This window comes from Rissa tridactyla, chromosome 1, assembly GCF_028500815.1.
Source record: "Rissa tridactyla isolate bRisTri1 chromosome 1, bRisTri1.patW.cur.20221130, whole genome shotgun sequence".
Classification (NCBI taxonomy): domain Eukaryota; kingdom Metazoa; phylum Chordata; class Aves; order Charadriiformes; family Laridae; genus Rissa; species Rissa tridactyla.
The window spans coordinates 212,500,104-212,517,261 of NC_071466.1; the positions used below are offsets into that span (position 1 = coordinate 212,500,104).

General features: G+C 39.5%; 1 protein-coding gene across 7 annotated transcripts in view; it reads left to right on the forward strand.

Annotated features, from left to right (window-relative positions):
• The window catches only part of USP6NL (USP6 N-terminal like), a 131,262-nt gene that overhangs the window by 84,585 nt on the left and 29,519 nt on the right, over positions 1 to 17,158 (forward strand). For all 7 annotated transcript variants that reach the window (XM_054208003.1, XM_054208270.1, XM_054208099.1 and 4 more), the window contains 4 exons: positions 8,024 to 8,131; positions 12,005 to 12,114; positions 14,844 to 14,892; positions 16,754 to 16,874. In XM_054208003.1, coding sequence (XP_054063978.1) covers positions 8,024 to 8,131; positions 12,005 to 12,114; positions 14,844 to 14,892; positions 16,754 to 16,874 — 388 coding nt within the window. The remainder of the gene's footprint in view (positions 1 to 8,023; positions 8,132 to 12,004; positions 12,115 to 14,843; positions 14,893 to 16,753; positions 16,875 to 17,158) is intronic.

Here is a 17,158-nt window from a genome sequence, read left to right on the forward strand (position 1 = left end):
ACTGTTACGCGTCTCAGGTTGCTGCCTGGATGACTGGCCTGCAGCGTTAGCTCGCTCCCTTACCAGCCTTCTGTTTTAGTAAATTATTCTGTGTGACGTGGAAAACTTTAAAAGGGGAGACTGAGAGCAGAATACCTGTTAGCCTGCTGACCAGGGAACTGAGATACAATTCAAGTGGTGGGAGAAGTTTACTCAGCATGTTCCCTACTCATCCTGTCTGCTTACTGCCTTTGGCTTTGAGACTAGTAGCTATGTCTTGCAATCTGCTTTTCTTAAAAATACCACATGTTGATGTTTTTTCAGAGTATAACTAAGAAGCTGGTAAATTAATTTTTTTTAAATTTGAAGTGAATGCATGAAAAGTAATAACTTGTTTCCTAGGTTTTTCTTATAATCCTACTTTCTGTCCTGTCATCTTCTCTGGAAGGAGAAGGTAGAGGTCCTAACAGTTGTTTCTGTACTGTGGTGATTGGCTGATTTGAAGATCAAATATGTTCCCAAGTGAAAAGAATGATCCAAAAAAAAGTCTGTGTAAGAGCTACTTCATTTGCAAAGAGAACATTAAATATGACCTTTCAGGTAACACAATAACTACACGTTATCTAAGCAGCCGCGGTCTTCCTCTTCAGCCATCAGTGACGCCAGTCTGTGATACGCTGACTTAAGTGAATAATCCTCTGTTCACTGAGCACACAGAAGGTATAACAGATCGGCTGAGCAGAAAGAGTTTCAGTTCATGTAACAAATTATAGGCTGAGCTATAAATAGTGGCAGGAATAATTCAATATGTTCATAAAGGGGATGAACTTTGCTTGAGGCTAGGAAAAATTTTCACTGATTGTCGAACTCTGGTGGAGCACATGGGGCTTTCAAAACAAGGGTGTTTTCCCTGTTCATTCTCGACATCTTATGTGGTAAGTGAACCACAACATAAAGAATAAAGAATCAGCCTCCTCTTCCTCCTGAGTGTGGAGTGGAAAGTCAGACGTTATTTGCCACTGCTCTTTATGGAAAGCCTGGTGATATTCTCAGAGTTGTACAAAGCTCACAAATAAAGACATATTTTGTCTGAAAGCTTACTGCAAGCATGCTTTCCATGCTCACCACCTTGAAGCACGGAAGCAATAGTTGCAAGAACAATTCCTGACTCTTGCTTTCTGTCTTCACTTGATTGGATAAAGTGGTTAACACTGGAGGAACAAATTGCTAAAGAAAATGAACAGCTTGTATCTTAAATGACCCACTTCACCTGACAATTCCCATGGTTTCTGTGCAGTCAGACTGCTCCTGAAATCAGCTTTGTTTAGAAACAACACTGAAGGGAACATTGTAGTAACAAAAACAGTAATAATGTGTAGGGTTGTAGATCATAATTGTAGTGATGGCTTGGTTTTGGAAAATGGCATGCTTGAGAGATGCCAGTGTTGTTAAGAAGAGAGGGAGAGTGAGAGAAGGTGATGGTCCCAGGGACAGAGCAGGTATATACCAAGTCCAGGAATTTGGACAGCCTGTTTGTAACGAGCCTTCATAAATACAGCTGAGAGAGTTTTCGCTTGAAGAAATCTGTTCATACTCTACACATACTGCTAATGAATCCATATATTTGATTACATTATCCAAAACTGTCATATGCTTAATTGCAAAATACAGTTTTCATTTAATACTCTTGCAGAGCTGCTTATGGGCTGCTTCCTTACTTTTTTCCATCATAACTTCACAAGGAGAATTAATGAGAAAACATTAACACGCTGACGTGTGTGTGCAAGAAGCTTCGATTTACATCTTCCCCTGACATTTGTTGCAGAAGAATATCTCACTAGAGAGATGGGGCTCTGGGAACTTCACAGTGTTTTCCCATTAGAACTTCTGTGCTTAAACCTAATAAAATTAAAAAAAAAAAAAAAAACACCAAAAAAAAGGAGGGGGGTTGGGTGGAGGGCAGCCAATGTGTGACCATGAGGAACTGGAAAAAGATGGAAGAGTTGTCACAGTGAGACCAGAAATGTGCCAGTCTCTGCCGTATTTGAGTAATGATTTAGAGGTAATGGAGAATGACATAATAAAATGAACCCATGTGCAGCTCCGTAACCGTGTATAAAACTCCTTGATTCCTATATGATTATTTAGGCATCTTTTCAGTGGAGTCATCATGATCCTTACAGACACCAGTCTCTGAAGTGTGCAACTGCCCTTGTGTCTTTGCGTGATTGATATTTGTCAAAACAAAGCTTTCATCTCCCCATCAGTCATTTCTTGTGCAGGAAGTGTCATAGAGCAGCAAAGTTTGTGTGTCAGTGTGGTCTTTCTCTAGCTTATGCTTTTATTTCCTATTTGTATTCTACTGCTGAATAATCCATGGTACAGTCAACCACCGCAGATAGTAAGTCCTTCCTAGCTTAGTATGATGATAACTTCCAGGAAAGATTAAATGAAACTGTTATATTCCCATTTGAGTATTTCCACCAAAGTATTTCTGTCTTTCACTGTCTACCTTCATCTGTCTGTGGCTGAAGTTGCCTAAATTGAGAGGGAAAGGAAGAAGAGAAACAATCAGGGTAGCTGGCAATTTCCAGCTGTTCTGGCATTCACACAGACTGTAATAATCAAGTCTCCACTTAGTTTGGAGTCTGAACAGAGAGCCTTAATGAAGAACCCTCTTCGCATTGCTGAGATTTTTTGAATGAGATTGAGCAACTCTTGTATTTGCACTTTTTCTTCCTTTTATGCAACCCACAGAAGCTGAAGAACCTCTAAAGGCAGCAGCCTTTATAAATATACTTTCTTTTCATTATAAATATACTTTCTTGTGCAACTTCACATTTTAATTCTTACACTTCTCATCACTGATTCTTTTTGAGGTGGCAGAGTCCCTCTGCTGCTTGTGCAGCTCTTCCTGATAGAACTGAGAAAATTTGATTTTCAAGAAAACCAGTTTTATACCCTGCAGCAGCGAGAATGCCAGTTCCCACTCTTCAGACTAGTACTGTGTGATAGTGGCCTCGTTTCTTGTCCTGGGACTAGTTGGGTTTATGAGCTGAAGAGACTGGGGCAGGGGAAGGGAGGGGAGGTTGTATGTTTTCCAGGTATTTTGCATGGAGGTCACATTGAAGTCTGTAACATCCAACATTCATTATTTGAGGTGATGGCTACTTTGGAATATTCCAAATGTGAGAGTTAGTTGGGTTTTTTTCTTCTTGCTTTGTAAGCTTTTTTTAATTCATTCGGTATATTCTCCTTTTTCACAATGGGAAGGTCCAATATTTAAGTCCGATTTCTTTTTGCGTGAGAAGCTCCTTTTGAATTCCCAGGTGGTGGGGCCTCATCTATGTGTGCTTGTCCTGTCTGCTTCAAAGTCAACACTATTAGTAATAATTGCAAGAGTTTGTCAACTATCCTTGGCTGAATATCAGCTTAGATGTGATACAGAATTTGAATCTGTATTTTTAAGTTGCATTTATATATCTACTGAGGATGACTTTCTTTTTTCTACATCCTATGCTGATGGAAACATCCCAGGTTCTGCAACACCATTCTTTGAATGATGCATGTTTTCATACAATGATTATCTGAACTCTGAGTTTATATACTTGTATTTTGTGTCCATTTGTTATCTTAAGAAAGCCTTAATTTTAAATAATTTGTTGAAGATTGACTGATTACTTCATGTCCCCAGAAGAAGAAGAAAAGATAAAGTAACTTGCTGAATTTTCTACTTTTTAGTTTAATTTTTAGTTCAGGGAGAACAGACAAGTAGATTAGGATTCTGCAAGTAGATAGACCCAAACCAGTGTTTCTCAACATGTTTTCAACCTTATATTACATATGGAAATTAGGCAGCAGAGGGCAGTAGTATGGTACTTATGGTAAAGATGTTCAGTTAGCCAGTAATCAGTTTGTTCATTTGTATGTTCTCTAACCATTTGGTGACTGAATGATTATCAGAAATGAGTTTTGCTGTGAAGTATCCCCGAGATGCAGCGCAGTGGTGTCATTTTCACAAAGCTGCAGAATCACACAGGATTACAGAATTGTTGAGGCTGGAAGGGACCTCTGGAGGTCATCTGGTCCAACCCGTCTGCTCAAGCAAGGCCACCTGCAGCCAGCTATCCAGGACTGCATCCAGACGGCTTTTGAGTATCTCCGAGGATGGACACTCCGCAACCACCCTGGGAGGGTGACCTGTGTTCAGTCACCCTCCCAGTGACAGACTATTTCCTGATACTCAAGTGGGAGCTTGCAGTGTTTCAGTTTGTGCCCACTGCCTCTGGTCCTGTCACTGGGCACCACTGAAAAGGCCCTGTCTCCGTCCTCTTTGCACCCTCTCTTCAGGTATTTATATACATTGAAAAGATCCCCTTTAGCCTTTTCTTCTCCAGGCTGAACAGTCCTGGTTCTCTCAGCCTTTCTTCATAGGACAGATGCTCCAGACCTTTAGTCATTTTGTGGCCCTTTGTTGGACTCTCTCCCATATGTCCATGTCTCTCTTGTACTGACAAGCCCAGAAATGGACAAAATACTCCAGGTGGGGTCTCGTGAGAGGGGAGTAGAGGGGAAGGATCACCTCCCTCGACCTGCTGGCAGTATTTTATCTAGTGCAGCCCGTTTACCGTCTTTACCCCACGGGCACATTGCTAGCTCATGTCCAACTTGGTGTCCACCAGGACCGTTAGGGCCTTTTCTGCCAAGCTCCTTTCCAGCTGGTTGGTCCCCAGCCTATATCAGTGCTCGAGGGTTTTCTTCTCCAGGTGCAGGACTTTGCACTTCTCATTGAACTCCATAAGGTTCCCATCAGCCCATTTCTCCAGCCTGTTGAGGTCCCTCTGGATGGCAGCACAACCCTCAGGCACTCCTGCCAGTTTTCCATTGTATATAAAATTATTCACACTTGTTTTCACGTTAGCATTAGTGTAATAGAGCCTGTGCCATGAACGGTTCTGTTCTTGAGTTATACATATACATATATATACACATTTTTTTTTTCTTCTCTCTTGTATTCTGGGCAGACAGTGAAAGTCTTTAGTCTCGTGCTCCGTTGGGTCTGTAGACAGGATCTTGTAACAACTTGGGGTGACTGAGAGCTTTTTTTCTCTGCCTAAATAAAAGAATAGTTGGAACAGCAGAGTCAGCTGGATACAGATCTAAAACGGTTTGCAAGAAGCTCCGAGTGTTATTTAGGTTTATTCTGTCAGGTAGTGCAATAATTCTGATCTTAGCTACTGAGAACGTTTGCTTTCCTTCTGGTTTCTTTGGCATAACTGTTGTGGGCCGATGCAACTGCTAATCTCTCTGTCCTTTCCAGTCTTTTAAAAGTTTTTTTTGCCAACTTGTTTTACAGACTTTTCTTTTAAAAGTGCTTCCTCAATTCCCTATGTCAGTTTTCACTTACTACTTCAAGGGCTCTTCCTAGTGTTTGGCTGTTTCAGTCTGGGAAGTGCAGAAGATGGGAAATTTGTAAATACCATCAAGTCCTCTGAAACTGGTTGTTCTTCTCCTTCACCTTTATGTCCTAAAAAAACCTCAAGCAACCCTTTACTTTGGATGGTTTGAATTCGTTTTAATTCTGCTTTGATAAGAAACTATTATTATGAAGGCTTATTCTGGCCTTTGCCCACCTGACCTTCTCCCAGAATATTCATTTAAAACAAAAATCATCCTGGGAATATCTTCTTCACGTAATTCTCTTCATTAATAACCTTATGGTTGATGGAGACATTTGAAAATGAGTTACAAAATGATAATGAACTGGCAGTAATAGTTGTTATCAAGATACACTGTTGCTGTACCATGGGTCTGAGGAATACAGCTACACGTCACTGGGAACATAGAATACTGCTTATTTTTTTTTTTTTCTTTCAAGTTCCCAGAAAAGATTTCGCAAATTTGCTTCATTCTGGTTTCCGATAAACAGGCTGTTCTCTTCGCAGGATGACTCCACTGCAGTTGGTGTTGCTTGGCTTTCAAAAGGCTGAATTATCCTCTCTCTTGCAAGCAGTTTTGCTTGGTTCTGGGTTGACGCGCACTGAAATTCTCTGCGTGAGCTGAAGTCTAGAAGTACATCTCTAGAGGGGTGCTTTGGAGCACGACACCTTGTTCTTTATCCTTACGGAAGAAACTGTACTGACATAACTGTGCTCACACTAGAAGTGTTGCTACTTAAGCAATCTTGGTAGTGTTAAAGCCACAAAGTTTTCTTTATAAAGCACAACGTTTTCTTTGTGGACAGCCTCCAGGATTGCTGGTGCATCTTACAAAAGTTTAACATTTTCATTTGAAAAGGGGACAGGGGGAAAAAAAAAGGTCATAACCTTCCGAAGTTTTGTTTGCATCAGAAAGCCATCGAAATACTTGTGTAAGAGTAGCACATTCTAAAATCCAGACACGAATCCTTGCTGGCATTAAAGACACCTTCAAAGATCTGATATATCCCAAACAGCAGGAGGTTTGCAAGTGTACCGCAATGAGGGGTTCATTAGTCTTCCAAAACTTATGACATGAAATAATGTGAAAAAGAAAAAAGGATCTTGTCTTTGAGGAGGACATTTCTTTTAAAATATTTTTTTATGTTACAAACATAACTTCCACAAAAGTTTTAAGGAAGCGGTAGCTTTGTCAATTGAAATTTTTAAGGTCTAACTTTCATTGTAGGTTAAATGCAAAGAATAAATTGTTTGGGGAGGGGTTGTGTGTATTTTGTTCTCTTCTAAATCTAATTGTCACCCTGTGCCATCCTTAAAATAATAGCAAAAAGAGAACTTTAGAAAGGTTTGTTTTCTTTGTTAGAGTTCTCTGTTTTTCCTTTTCTTGGACGTGTCTCCTGAAAGATGATAACATTTTTGGTGTGTTTTTAGTAGGATTCAATTGCCGTGCAGCTTTACTTATCTTGAGTCTCTCCTGGCTGCGTAAAGCCGAGACTTTAGACAGGCAGTCCATCTTTCTCTCTTTAGAGGCTCTTCATGCTCCTAAATGCTGCAGCATAAAGAGATACAAATCGGGAGAGAACTGAGGAAGACAGTTGTCAGTGCTCCTGATTTTTTCAAATAAGCCCAATAAGAACCAAACCACTGAATGAGAGTGCAAGAGCAGTGACGTGTCAGAGGCAAGACTGATAAATAGTTTACACAGCGACTCTAGTTGCGCACAGGTACTGAGTTATCCCCGGCTGACCCATTTCTAATATAAGCTTTATGTGTCAGGAATGGGGAATTTAATTTTCTATTTAACACCTAAGAGTTCCACGCAGTGTTGGTAGATTGTTCTTTATTCTATTATAACCGTTGCTAGAATATCTTTTATACATTTGGGGTTTTTTTGTGCAAATGTTTTAATATGCATGTAGAAAACTGATTATTAGTTTAGAAATATGATCTGAAATCTGTTAGCTTTAGAAATGGCACATCCTGGATTTTTTGGTGATCTCACATGTTTATTTGTTATACATCCATACAGCAGCACACTGTTGCAGTTTTACAAGAATTCAGAAATCAGCGATGCTTTTTTTTTTTTTTTTTTTACTGGTAATCTTTAAAGCTTTGTGATACTGCTGATTGCCTTTCACCGTTCACATTTATAGTCTGTAATTATAGTGAATTATTTGCGGCATGTCCTGAAATTTTGTGTTGCTAAGAATCTGAATTTTTGGGGTCTAAATTACAAAATTTGGAGTAGTCTTTACAATATTTGTAGAATAAGTGCTGCTCAGCAGAGGCGACAAAATCTTGATAGGCCTTCCTACCTGCCAAAGTCCTGGCTTTAAGCATCACCTGCAGAGAGTGATGTTTTGGCCTGTGTGTCCATTTTGTTCCCTTTGCCTCTGCTGGTTCTGTCAACGGAGGTCCCAGGTGGCATCACTGGACACTTTCAGTCCCTCAAAAGACACTGGAACATTATGTCCCCAGCAGGTCATCCCTTTGCTGGGACAATTGATATACTTGCTTTTTTCTCTGTAGCATGTTGTGTGCCACTGTTCCTTTTGTTCAGAACGTTGTAGATTGTTCTGCATTTATCTTTTCTTTTCTTTTTACAGTTTCATAGGAGAATTTATAAAGGAATCCCACTGCAGTTCAGAGGGCAAGTCTGGTCGTTACTACTTGATGTTCCTAAAATGAAAGAAGAAATGAAAGACTTCTATAATGTGAGTTTGTAGAATTTCCACGTAACATTAATTAAAACTTTGGATACTAAGACTACAGGCTTTATTAACCTTTTGTTGTTATGCAGTGTTTTAAAAAAAAAAAAAAAAGAAGGATTAGAGATTGCATTGAAGTCTACTACTTATTTTATCTAGGAAAAAGGCTATATATTGAAAAGCACTTTTCTGGCTTATTTTTTGGTTCTGTAATTCATGTAATTAATTTAATTTGATCTTCTTTCCATTTCTTTTCCCATCCTCAAAAACTTGCAAAAGCCCTTCTAAAAGCAAAGCAAAACAAAATAAGAAAAAAAAAAAACAAACCCTGTCTCAGTAAGACAGAAACCTCTGAAACTACAGCTCTGTGAGAAACGTCCATTAAGGAAGCACCTCGTTAGCTGAGTATCGGTAAGAGGAGTTCCAGTGTTCTGGAGGGGATGGCAGTTGGTGCCTTAGTCTTGTAAAAGCCAGAACAAGCTGCCTTTTCTTTCTGCCATCTCATCTCCAAGTGAAGCTTAGATATCCCTTACAACGCACTGTCTGATCACTTGATTGTATTCTCAGAGGTGCAACTGATGACAGGGTGTTAACCCTGCAAAATTCTACAGGTATAAATCTACCGCTTAAGCATACCTCCTACTTAGAATATAAAGAAAATAGCTATGTGTTACCCCCTTGGTCCCCCTCCTCATCCTGAGTAGCAGTTAAAGCAACCTCTCAATTATTGTGGTTACGTTCCTCTGAATTTTTCCTTACTAACTCTACTTTTTCTGTGGGCGTGAATACAGCTGATGGACATCAGAGCTAAAGTTCAGACCCAAGAATGGAGAGTGAGGTTCATGTGCAGGCTAGTAAGTTAGGTAGAAGGGGAATCTAATCCTTTAAAATTCTGTCTTTTCTTCTCTGTCTCTCTTAATTTGCTGAAGGATTATAGGGAGAGTTTAGCTAAGAGAAAGGCAGGTTAGTATTGTAGAGTGTTTGAATTTTTCCCCACAGGAATTTAAATGTTCACTGCCTTTGGAAGAAATAATGTCCAGAGTTTTAAGAAAATTCATTGCTTGTTCGATTTTGGCACTTTATAATAGCACTCTTCTGGAGCTGAGACTTTAGGTCCAAGTAGAGAAGGAATCTTGTAAGGTCATGAAAGAAGATCGATGTTGGCATTGATGTCATCTAAATTTTGATGCCTGTGATCTTCCTCTGAAATTATTTATTGCTCTTTAGTCTGGCAGGCTGCTCTTTCTGACTATTACATTTTGTTGAACTTCGTAAGTAAGACCAGTGGCAGATCCAAAAGCGATAAAACAGTGCTCATACTGAATAGTGTAGTCGTGGGAAAGAATACTGAGTTAAACTAGAAGTTTTTAAAAATAGGTGAATTCATCTTCAGAAATGATTAATGTCATCTAGTGCTCAATACAAAACAAAAAAGCGTTTGTAGTTCAGATATAGGAGTAGAAAGAGTTTCTCCCATCATTGTCCTAGCTTGTTTATTTGTGATAAGCTCATTATACTGCTCTCCTTTTTTCCCATTTCCTGAAGTGATATTAACGTTCCTCATTACAAGTATCCCTTACAAATTGCACACCTTAAAATTAGAAGGAAAATATGCACTTTGCTGTAGGTCAAACAGCTTCTTTCAGTTCTCTCTGTAGGGCAATTACCAGTTCTTAATCTTCTCTCCTTTCTATTTCTCAACATCTAGGTACCCTTTCTTTTCACTCACGCTAGAGGCTCCTGCCGATAGCAAGGGCTCAGGGCTCTTCTTTTTCTGTATTCCAACAAATCGTAGGCTCTGGGTCCTCATGCCACCTTAAAACCATAAATTTTGTCTTCACTTCTTTTCTGTCTGTCTGGGGGACAAGTCATTCCGGATAATAGTACTTTAAATCTAAAGAGGATGGAGTGCACCCTCAGTAAGTTTGCAGATAACACAAAGTTGGGTGGGAGCACTGATCTGCTTGAGGGTGGGAAGGCTCTACGGAGGGATCAGGACAGGCTGGATCGATGGGCCGAGGCCAACGGTGTGAGGTTCAACAAGCCCAAGTGCTGGGTTCTACACTTGGGTCACACCACCCCCATGCACCGTTACAAGCCTGGGGAGGAGTGGCTGGAGAGTTGTGCGGTGGAAAGGGGCCTGGGGGTGTTGATCAGCTGCCGGCTGAATATGAGCCAGCAGTGTGCCCACGTGGCCAAGGCGGCCAAGAGCATCCTGGCCTGTATCAGGAATAGTGTGGCCAGCAGGACTAGGGAAGTGATCGTCCCCCTGTACTCGGCACCGGTGAGGTCCCACCTTGAGCACTGTGTCCAGTTTTGGGCCCCTCACTATAGCAAAGACACTGAGGTGCTGGAGCGTGTCCAGAGAAGGGCAACGGAGCTGGTGAGGGGTCTGGAGCACAAGTCTGATGAGGAACTGCTGAGGGAGCTGGGGGTGTTCAGCCTGGAGAAAAGGAGGCTGAGGGGAGACCTTCTCGCTCTCTACAACTGCCTGAAAGGAGGGTGTAGAGAGTTGGGGGTCAGTCTCTTCTCCCAAGTGACAGACCATAGAACAAGAGGAAACGTCCTCAAGTTGCGCCAGGGGAGGGTTAGAGTGGATATTAGGAAAAATTTCTTCACGGAAGGGGTTGTCAAGCGTTGGGACAGGCTGCCCAGGGAAGCAGTGGAGTCACCATCCCTGGAGGTATTTAACAGATGGGTAGATGCAGTGCTGAGGGACATGGTTTCGTGGTGGACTTGGCAGTGTTAGGTTGATGGTTGGACTCAATCTTAAAGGTCCCTTCCAACCTGGACAATTCTGCGATTCTAAGTAAAGCTGAAAGGTGCATGAAGCTGGGATTGTGGTTAGTGTTGTGCTGGTTAATGGCTGCTACCAGTTGGTTCAATGACTTGCAGGTAATTCCCAAGTTGCCTGAAGCTTCTGGTTGTCTTCAGCAGACTGAATGGATGTTGTTGTTCCTTGTTTGGTCTCTTTGTTTTTCTTAGTTTTGTCTTTAAACCTTTTTTGTTTTCTTGCAACCAGAATCTGTAGAGTTGTGCAGATTAGGTTGTCTGGGGTATTCTCTAATAACACCTACTCAAGTGTAGTGTTTTGAAAATACCATGTTGAATCCAGTTAGAAATGTCTTGCGAACTCAACTTCTGGGGATAGAAGTGAGGATGAATGAATGTCAAGAGAAAATTATTTTAAGTACCACCTTATTTTTCACTATCTAACCTGTACGGGCTTTCTAAGTATTCAATTGCAAAATTGTATTTAATTATAAAATGTTAAAGCAAGTGTCAAAGTAGAGGTATTCTACAACTAAATTAGATTAGAACAGAAAGACAGAGGAAATGACTAGAGAAATGTCCATTATCTATACTTAGATAAGAAGTGTCAGCTATGTAGCTATTACTTCTGCTTAGAGAAAAGGGCAGGAAAAGTATGAAAACCACATTTGCTATAAGTTTTGTTAAATCATTTGCTAAAAGTCCAGTCTGGAACACTTGCATATTAGGTTCTTGTCCCTGAGTAGTAAAATTCACTTTCTGTCTTTGTCCGCTGATGTGCCTACCTGAGAAATGGCAGTTAGAAACCTGAAAGGCTGAAACATAGCCTTGAATATGGGTAGTGAATGGTGTGCCACAAAAATGTGTGTTACGGGATTGGTCGTCTTACATCTCTGCTGTGTGAATGTGTCTGACTCTATAGAATTTATATATGTATATGCATATTTCGGAAGTTAAAATTCTTAGCTTGTGAGTTGGTATTCTGTAGTAAGTGTTTTAAAACATGATGCAGTGAATACTTCAATATAGGAGTACAGTCAGGCAGGTTTCTACTATTTTAGAGTTCACAATTTTAAACTTAATTTCTGCTCTTTACTCTTTTTCCAGAAATTGAAGTGTCAAGCACGAGGGTCTTCGCCAGATATTAGGCAAATTGATCTTGATGTAAATCGAACATATAGAGATCATATCATGTTTCGAGACAGATATGGGGTTAAGTAAGTAAACTAAAAGGTTTGGTTTTGTTTGTCTTAAAACTAGCTTCCGGTCTGCCTCAAGCCTCTTCGATCTGTGCAAGAATATTGAATGTAAGCTCCAGACTCTCAAAGCAGGATGGTCAATGTGCAATGACGTAATTACCGTTCCTACTGCAAAATCAGATGGTCACTTCCAACGAAGAAGTTTTCCCTCATTATGAGGTGGTCAGCAGCATTCCAAAGGAAGCCATTTCTATACAGTTCTCATATTGTTTCATATTTAATAAAAACAGTCTCAGATATTGTGACTACAAAAGCCTGGGAGTTCCAAGCAAATAAATTAATTACAATTTATTACCCAGTTGTTTTATCTAACTGCATTTTCAAAAACAAAATAGCTTTTTGCAACTCTGATAATTTTTACCTTCACAGAGATTTTGGCCTTCCTTTGGATTTTATATTCCTCTTCTCCTAGTATCTAATGCAGAACCAAATAAAGCAGTATTTTAGATGTGAGTGTTTAATTTTTTACAAATGTAGGCCTTAATGCTTTTGGATTTCTTCAAAATGTTGTTTTTTTTTTTTTTATTTACTGTCATTGGACGAGGAATATTAGGCAGCTGTCATCTTTAAAAATGCTTAATAGCGAAATAAGTGGCGATACAAACATCAGCATTGTTGCTAGCTTGCAGCATCAGCACCCTGCTGAGATGAAGAGGGTATTTTTTTTCCCTTCTGTGACTGTATTAGTTCAGTTTTTAATCTCCTTTTCTTTCCAGGACAGATTTTACTGTAGTCTGCTCTTTTCAAAATGCAGTACTCGACGAGCTGTGAACTTCAATGTGATAATAATAATGCTTTTCTTATATTACTGTTCTAGGTATTTTGTGGCCAAATCCTAAATATGGGGAATTTCTCTGATGGCTGCAATACAGCGTGGAGTACAAAGCAGAAATTCCCAAGCTGAGAACTGTTCTGGGCAGGCACTGTAGTTCAGATATACTTGTGCAGTTCCACCCGCACCGGCCCCTCAGCGGTACTGACACGGTGCCGTGCAAAAATGGCCGTGTTGCTTCCGGGCCTCAGTTGGTTTTTCTGCACGCATTGGAGGTGTCAGCAGCAGCTTGCTGCCCCATCAATTTGGGGTTAACACAAGCAGAGCCAGCTCCAGTCCCTGGAACTGTGTTGTAAGCGTGTCCTCAGAGTCCACAGGAAAGCCTTTGGCTGCATAAAGCAATTTCACACTTGGAATAGGTCTTGGAATTACTGTACATATATTATGTATCTCCAGTGATGTCAGTGAGAAATTCAGAAATCATTTCACGTAGCAATGAAATAAAGTCCCCCCGGTAATCAGTAGCTTGTTTGACTTTTAAGTAGACTGTGTGCCTTTGAAGGTTCATTCTTTTACAGGCCTTTAGTGGTATCATCTAGTGTAAATAGTACTAAAATTACTATTATTTTATATATCTTACTGTGAATGAGATTGAGCTCTTACGTTGAGTTTCTTACGGTCATCTGAAGATATAGAAAGGTCCTGAGTACATTTGGGACCTTTTAGTTCATCCTTGTAAAATAAGAGTCCAGGTTAATATCCAGTACTTCAGGTTACACTTTCCTTTGGTTGCTGGAGAGCGGCTAAGCTTCAGTTCTGTAAGAGAGCAAACAAAAATGTCATGATCTAGAAGTTTTGGCAAAATTATCCAAGTATGCATCCTTTTCCCAATAGAAAATACGCAGTGTTTTGCTTATGCTTTTTTTTTTAAACCTGCTAATGTCTATTTCTATATATTTGATTAGTGACAGGCAGAGGGGATTTCACTGGACAGAAAAAGGACAGTATGCAAAACTCAGCAGTTAAATTTTAGGAGTTTTAGTTGTAGATGAAAGTAAGCATTCAGGTTTGCAAATTCTGTCCCTGACAAATCACAAAGAAGTAGGTGTGAGTTTAAAAATTCATTATGAGAGCTCTCCACCAATACTTTGATATCCCAATTTCAGAAGAGCAGAGTTTTGTTTTGGTTGTGTGGTTTGTTGGGTTTTGTTGGTGGTTTTTTGTTTTGGGGTTTTTTTTTTTTTTTTTAAATCTCAGTCCTTTCACAAGGTAGACTGTTTTTACAGAAAGCAAAGGACCTACACAAAGCTCTTTGTAATTCGAACTCTAAAGTATATGGCGATCAGTACGCTCTGGAGGACTGAGCGTGGGGTGCTGACTCGGAGTTGATATTGTTTTTCTACAGTTTGACAGCAGCAGTCACTAATGCAGCCTTTAATTTGGGTGCCAAGATTAAGACACCTTTGTGGCTGCTTTGTGTATTTCAACTCCACTACATCTCTGAAATTAGTAACAGCTCTTAGTGTCCTAACAGCGTTCAAGCACAGAAATCAGGTCTGGGGTGTTTGAAGTTTGGCGTTCAGAAAAAAATTAGTGTTTGAAATGTAGCCCATCCTATGTTTCACTTTACCTATCTGTAAAAATGATGATCTGACACCGTTGCCTTCTCGAAGTATTGTAGGTGTTTTTTTGAAACATTTCAACATGTAAAACATCAGAAAAGCGCTAAATACAATGTTGGTTTGAAATCAGAAGAGCATATCATTGTAAAGTGTGGTTTGTCTTGTTCTTTAGTGCTAGGCAAGTTAAATTGGGCAAACAGGTTTCCAAAACATAGTTTGCTACTTCTATGTTTTTTCTGTTTTTACAAAAGACAATATTATATTGTTTTCCTTTTCTACTCTTCTTTCTCCAGGCAACAATCTTTATTCCATGTTTTAGCTGCATATTCCATATATAATACGGTAAGTTGTGTATCTTCACACTTAAATATGGTTTCTCTGAATGTGCTATAACAACTTGCAATTCTGTATCTTCTTTTTCCCTAAAAGAACCAGACACCAAAAAACCCAAACCAAACATTTGCGCGACCGTTGGAAGTACATAGAAATAAATTATTTGTTTGTTGACATGTTTTGAGCTTAAGTTAAAATAAAACAAAGCATTTTGTTTATGAGTATCTTATCGGGCAGACTGAACGGTGCATACAATTTAACTGAAACTTAAGTATTGTGTCTAATAAGAATAACAAATTTGTGCCATAATGGAGTTTTATTCTACTGGTATTTTTCCCCCGTTATATTACATACTTCCCATTAAGATCATTTGAGGGAAGACACCCTGCAGAAAGATGCACGTTGGAGTAAACAGGCATATTTCCTAACCTGGAGGGTTCTATTAAACAGAAAATGCTTTTAAAGGTTGCGTCTTCTTTGCTTAAGCCCTCTTTTGGGTATACTCCAATATACGTGTTTAAGTACATTCCCACCGCTGAGCTTGGTCCTGAGTGAGGATTTCTTTAACCACGAGTAAACCACGACAGTGGGGTTTCTAGGCTATATGATAAGGGTTAGAAACTTGTGTATTTAGTAATGTCTTTTGGCTGCATAATAAAAACAGAAGAAACAGAAATGCTATTGTGTCCACATTTAACTGTGGTTTTAATGTACCGTCCCTTCATTCCTTGTACCCATTTTGGTCTTTTTTTTTACATGTTTCATTGTATAGCCATCAGCAGCTCCCTAGAATTCAATGCAAAAATATGTAAAGTTAAGAAGTGAATTGAAGCAGTTACTCTGGTTACCACTTTGTTTCATTTTTCAAAGTTATAGGAAATGTAACCTTTCTGTCCTGTTTCAGTTTCTGTCTCCCCCCAATTGTTGGCCCATAAAAGAACTTACATTGTTGGAATTTGTTGTCTTTCACTTGTTATGTTGTTATAAGCTTTTCATTGTAAGCAGCCTTGACACCCTGAGAAATAAAACTCTGGAAGAACCTTTATACTCCCCTATAGGACATTGGACTAATATCTTCAAGTTGCATGAAAAATAGTGTTTAAAATCAACTGCTAAAGTGTAATGGTGGGAATACTGCAGGGAGGTTTTTATTTTGCACTTACGCCGTTGCATTTTTCCTCTTAACGTATAGCAGATCTTATGCTTTGGTTTTATCTCTAGAGCAAAGTTCTGCTAAGAACTTGTAAACCTGACAAACATTATCCAACAATTAAGTCATTGTCGTTGCAAATACTTTATTAGTGGGGTTGTCTGAGCAGCTAAATGATAGTGGCAGTTGGTTCCTGCTATAAAAGTCAAAATTAATAGCAGAGGAAACACTCAAGTTCAATTTTGGAACAGTAAAATTTTTTTCTTCAGGTTTATTACATTTGCTTGCTATGGGCTGCTAAACTTGAGCATGTTTGTAGTTATAGGTCACGCTCAAAGTCTTATGTTTATCAGGTGGTGCCCTGGCTGTAAGGCAAAAACAAAGCAAGACTCCCCCTCCGCACAAACCCCCCCCCCAAATTACAACTAAACTACTTGAAATGACTAGTACTGACGAGGATTTTGTGCATCAGTAGAGAGTTCTAATGAACAATCAAGACTTCCAGTTTACTTTTCAGTTGGAGGGTTGTGCATCATCCCCTCTATCTATCGGCATTTAAAATGTTTATTTATTAAGTGTGTTTGGTGGTGCCATGATTAGGGAACTTACGCCATCAGGACAGGCATCCTCTTTCCTCCCCTAGCTCAAGGCAAAACTAACAGCTCCTGGTTATAAGGCTTTGTTTTCAGCGTTTTAATATTTTCACTCTCTGATTTTCAGGAAGTTGGATACTGTCAAGGAATGAGCCAGATCACAGCTTTACTCCTTATGTACATGAATGAAGAAGATGCCTTCTGGGCCTTGGTGAAACTTCTCTCTGGTCCAAAGCATGCTATGCATGGTATGGAGTTTCATGTTGCTTAGTATATATTAGGTTTCAACCTGCTCTATTTAATTTGAAAATTATTTCAAAATGGAACTATGCTGTTCTTTCTGTATGGTCAAACCAAGACATAATGGGAGCTTTATACTGTATCCAGTAACATACCGTTGGATGTTGCTGGAGTCACCCATAATTGTAAGTAGTTGGTTTTATGTGTGAAATCTTTCAAATAGTTCTTAATGAAAGTCAGATATTTTCTTTCCTCTTAATCTCTCAGGGAGTGTAACCAATTGAAAGCTGGT